Raw genomic sequence first — 5542 nt, 5'->3', positions numbered from 1 at the left:
ATGATAGGAAATTGAGTCAGTCACCCATTTACTCAGTGTCTGCTATTGTTTGAGTAAATCGTGCTCTCAGTCCAGTAAGTTCTATAGGAACTGTCTAATCCTTTATTAGAAAGGTGTACATTAAAGGTTATTACTTTAACGAAGAAACAGTGATTCACTTGACCATAATGGTCATCATCTGACCTCTTTCTGCACGTGAATTATTAATTACTTTTGCTTTTAGGCTTAATCACAGAATTTCCATAACATTGTATTAATTTCACTTAGTTACCTTTGCCATTACTCTTCTGAAGATGTGACATGTACTGACCATTTAAACAAGAAACTGTGGTCCTAGTTTCTAGAAAAAGTAGTAGAACTCTTCAGGTACACCAGGGTTTTTTCAAAAGAAAATTAAATTAAGCAAAGCCCCTTTTGATGTCTGTATTGCCGTTAGCAAAAGAGAAAATTATGAAATTTTGTTTTAAAATATGACTTCCTATAAAAGATAGTAAACAAAAATAACCAGTCCATTTTTCAAGGTACAAAAGGAAAAAACTTCCAAGTTTATTCAAGGTTTCATAACATAGATTCTGTGGTCTTTGTATTTCCAAATAGTTTTGTCATCTGTTCTCAGTTTTAAATTTTTCAAAATAAAATTCTTTCAATCTGCTGTTTCTTCAAAATTGTCCCTCCAAAAGCAAACATGTTCACTTACGCATGACAAAAAGTGCAAAACTTGGAGTCTGTTCTGATCTAGTAGCCATTTAATCTTATTATATTTATTCTCATGCAGCCTCATATCTGTTAGTCACTTCACGTATTTTTCTGGCTGAATGTTTATTTAGCAGAATGAAAAAATTCTGCTGACATGTGAGAAGGAAGCTTACAGTTTACTTGCTGAGTTGCTCCACAGGATAAACAGGAGCAAGCACCAGTATTTTGTTTGCTTAGTATAAGCAGGTTACAAATCTGAATGTGTGTGATGATATATGGTGTTTACAAAAGTACCAGTTGTCCATAAATCAATCTTCAGAGTAGAGAAGTTTAAAAGAGCTGCTTAACGAGGGGGAAAGGCAAAAAATTCATGGCACCAGCTCTCCTTTATGTTTACAATGGTGGGAAGACAACCAACCTCACCACCACCTACCAAGTAAATACAACCTCCCTTTTTCTTTCAAATGGACTCCTACCCTTGCAGTTGAGAAGTGGTTTAATCTTTATGATCCTACCACCCTGTAGCCACAGATACTTACTGCCTTTGGTTACTTGGTTTTAGGAGTTTCAGTTTAGAGATCATTCAAACATTGCCAATTCTAATTCCTTTGTAGAGTTCATCTATAATATTCTTGACAGACATTAATTAGAATTTAATTGTGTAGTTTAAGCTTGAGTTTAATGCGAAGCAGTAATTATTTCTTTACTCACCGTTATAGCTTATCCATATATATTGTTCATTTCCTGCAATACTATATATTTTACAGACATTTTGATTTACCTTTGTCCACAAGGAAATGCTCTTTCCCTTGAATCACATTTGGATGGGGTTGGGTGATCAGTGAAATTGTAGGTTGTTGTTGGAGCTTCTTCAGACTTCTTCAAGCATTTCTATGGTCAAATCTTCTACTGAGGAAGATTGTCTTTCTTCAGCTGATCACAGGCAACTTATACGTTGTTCTAATGCTAAAATCTTCTCTCCCAAGAAAACGTCTTCACTCTTTGTTCCAGACATAGGAAATCCTACCCTTTTCTCTGTTGAAAAACAGCACCCTATTAAGAAAAGAAAAAAATCTAAATGTATTTTACCTGTCTTTTAAATGTTACTTTTGTGTCTACTTTAAAATACAGATTGATGACACTAGAAGATTTCAGTTATTTGTTTGGGAAAGACAACAGGATGAAAGTTTGGAGGACATCACATATTGTACACTTTGTTTTGGTAAGACATTTTACAAATTCCATCGGTTGTATTGGTCTATTTAGCCTTTCAATAACAAATTCTATCATATTTATTTTGCAGTGTGGTGTTGGGGAATTTTTATGGTACACCTTAAACATGTTTGTGCTTAAATATAAATGAAAAATATTATTAAACAATGCACTGGGCAGAATCCTACTGCCATAAATGGCTCTACAAGGAGTTTGCAAAAATGTGTTAAGAGCTGATTCCTTATATATACTTGCACCAGCACCAATCCCATGAGTGGGTGCATGGAGCAACTCGGCCCAGCTTGGCTGTCCATAGGTGACCCTCAGTGCTCCCATTCCAAGGTGGCTACAAGACAGTGCTGCAGCTGTTTCTTGACATCACCAAGATAAACTTCACTCCATTACAGGGATTTTTTTCTGTCTCTGACATTCCTACTTCCAACCAGCTTAACCCCTTCTGCAAATGGGCCTTCTTGCCCCCTGTGACAGATCATTTCTTGATTACAGACTGTCATTGCTGAGGAGTTAAAATTTTAATTTCCTCTTCAGTGGATGGTAAGAATTAGACTTTCAAAACCACAAAAACTGTTTAATTACTTTCTGTCTCAGCCATGTGAAATGAATTTCTCTGTTTAGCATTTCCTTTTTTAACAGAAATGAACTTAAAATAGCATTATGATTCTGGGAAACCAGTCTTATCTGCTGAGGATTCTATGCTGTAAGGGGAGGAGATGCTACTAAATGATAATATTTCAGAATGTTGAATAGTGATCTGAGATGAAAAATACAGTTTGTTTCTGTGTCCTTTACAATGTTTATATTTCAACAGAAGAAAATTTCTCAAGGGAACTCTTATCTGTGAAGTTTTACCTTATGAATGTTTTTTTGCTCTCATGCTTGAATAATTTCCCATGGTATCTCAAAACCTCCTTCAGCAAGACTTGTCTGCTGATCTTTACTAGAACAAAAAGATTTCAAATTCCCAGATTATTTTTTTTTAATCAAAATTTAAGAAAAATAAAATAATAGAGGACTGTGTGATTTTTTTTCCTAAACTCTTGCTTTTGTTGTATTGTTAAATAGTGTGCTCTTGGCTCTTCCTCTCTAGATAAATGCAAACCAAGAGCCAACTGTGAGGTGCCCTTTTCTCCCCCAGTTCTCATGGACATGGATATCACTTACATCATGGACAGCTCTCACAGCGTCAGCCGTGAAGAGTTTCAGAGAGCCAAAGACTTTGTGAGCAACATGCTGGATCAGTTTGTTGTTTCCTCACAGCCAAACGAATCATACGGAGGCATCAGAGTGGCACTGGTGCAGCAAGCTCCTAGGGGCTTCCTTCCTGACAGAAACCAGACACCTGTGGCCTTGGAGTTTGATCTAGTTACATACAGCAATAAAGATTCGATGAAGAAACACATCCAAGAGTCTGTTCACCAACTGGAAGGGCCATCAGCCATTGCCTCTGCTCTACAGTGGACAGTCGAAAACGTATTCTTTAAAGCCCCCAGACAAAGGAAACACAGGGTCATATTTACAATAGTTGGAAGCAAAACAAGCACGTGGGACAGAGAGAGGCTGAAAGAGATTTCACTCGGAGCCAAGTGCCAAGGATTCACCTTGTTCACTCTTGCACTGGGCAGTGATGTGAGTGACAATGAGCTGATGGAGCTGCCAAGCTCCCCCACAGAGCAGCACTTGCTGACACTGGGCAGGGTTTCCACAGCGGAGATGGTGTACGCTCAGAGGTTTAGCCGGGCATTTCTAAATCTTCTACAACGTAAGTATCACGCAACGGCATTTGCTGAAGGTATGGAAAGAAAGAGAAATGTTGTGTATAAAAAGGTAGTCAGCATATATGTGCTACCATTCCTAGTCATAACTGCCAATCTTTCACCTTTAGTTTGCCTCAGATGCTGGATGTTAAGGAAGTGCCAGTAATGATGGGACAGAATTATATTCTAGTCTTAAGCAGGTTTCCTCACTGAAGTTTTTATTTGATGTGTGGCTTTGTGGACTCCGCTTTCATTAAAGGTAGACCATTCTCAGCTAAGAGAACACAGTTCTGACTCCTGATTAGGCCCACATTTCTCCTCAGACCAGTGGCAGGTCCAGATTTACTGAGCTGTTTGTGTTTATTTAGACTTTGGGACAGGTGAATATTTAGCACATTTTCTCTTTATTGCAGTTATTCCTCCTCTGTAGAGCAGAGAAAGGACTTCTTCACTTTTCAAGACACATTCATGCAGATTAGCAGGTCTTAGGTGCTTTGAAATACAAACAAGAGGATATCAAGAAGGAAATTGTCGCTGATTTAAAATCCTCACCAGAAGCATGTACTTCTTTGGAAACATAAAAAGGTTATTTCAGAGCAAGACAAAAGTATGAAAGGCTGGTTCAGGAGTCATTCTCATCTAGCCGACCTCTATCATAATTTTCATTTTCCTGGACATAGGCCAGTCACTCTGGATATGGTGTGTTAACTTACTGAAAGATGCAAACTTCAGTTCACAACAGAAATCCCACATTTTTATTAAACATGCTGGGGTTTGGAGGACTTTAAAACTCAACCATGGTATCTGGGCTTTCCCCACAGAAGAAATGAACAGTTATCCTTCGCCTGAACTTCAAGAAGAGTGTGAAAACTTAGATCGGGGAGACATACAACAGCAAGTGTCTATGATTGAAAGGTTTGGAATTGCCTATTTAACTCTTTGAGTGTGTATCTCTGAATATAAGATTTTTCCCTTTGTGTTAGTAGTAGTATTCAAAGTAGCTTTAAGAGAAATGGGATCAGGATGCATTTTTCAAGGTCATACTGGTGGTTAAATACTTCCTCTTTTCCCTCTCCTTAGAAGGATGCTTTTTCCTGGAATGGCTGAACTTGGTTCCAGTCATGATTTAGAAGACACCGAAAAAACTGAAAATAGAGTCATGAAGAGTATTAAAGAGAATACCAAAGAACTTGTATACACAATGCCAGAAATGAGATATGATTATGAGGAGAAGAATGAATATTTCACAGATGGAGCTGCTGCAAGAGAAAAGCCACAAAAATGTGGAGAAGCTCAGGAGAACAAGGAAAACTTAGATTCAACACTAGAAACTAGAACTGCCTGTAATGATTATGGTATGATTTTAGAATATGAAAATCCTTTTTTAATTCAGTTAAAAGGCTCTAAATTGTAAAGGGCTCAGGTGAATATTTATACAAGATGAAGAATTTCCATTAATTACACTTTTCCAAAGCATTTAGTCATCATATGTTTGCATTAAGTCCAAATCTATACCGTAAGAGTCTGTAACTGAAGACTGAACTATAGGTGTCATTGTGACTTTAGTTTTGATTTGTAACTTTTTGTGATATATCATAAATATCATAAAAAGTTCTAATCTCCCTTACTAAAACAGATGACCATTTTAAATTCCAAGTTGCACTGTAATTCCTGAGTTACTCCTGCTGCTAACTTAGCTCAGCATGGAGGAACTAAATATATCTCTGATACAGTCTGTTCCTGTAGGAAGAACAGGATCTCTCTGCAGAAGTCTCAAAATATATATTCTTCATTACTTCCTAATTATCCATTTTCTTCACAGATTTGACAATTGGTACAGGTATGGGAAGCTGATTGTG

The 5542-nt window shown here is 37.2% G+C and overlaps 1 protein-coding gene across 1 annotated transcript; it reads left to right on the top strand.

Moving 5' to 3' along the window:
• The first annotated feature begins 1899 nt into the window (after positions 1-1899).
• Positions 1900-4113, top strand: LOC126648834 (collagen alpha-6(VI) chain-like). Its single transcript, XM_050332441.1, has 3 exons — positions 1900-1918; positions 3017-3718; positions 4097-4113. The coding sequence occupies exons 2-3, from the start codon at positions 3070-3072 to the stop codon at positions 4111-4113; spliced, it is 666 nt and encodes a 221-aa protein (XP_050188398.1). The 5' UTR covers positions 1900-1918; positions 3017-3069.
• The last annotated feature ends 1429 nt before the right edge of the window (positions 4114-5542 follow it).

This window comes from Myiozetetes cayanensis, unplaced genomic scaffold (genome assembly GCF_022539395.1).
Source record: "Myiozetetes cayanensis isolate MyiCay16 unplaced genomic scaffold, myiCay2020 scf1, whole genome shotgun sequence".
In the NCBI taxonomy this organism is placed as follows: domain Eukaryota; kingdom Metazoa; phylum Chordata; class Aves; order Passeriformes; family Tyrannidae; genus Myiozetetes; species Myiozetetes cayanensis.
The sequence above is the reverse complement of the archived record's forward strand: the minus strand, read 5'-3'. Positions and strand labels throughout refer to the sequence as shown.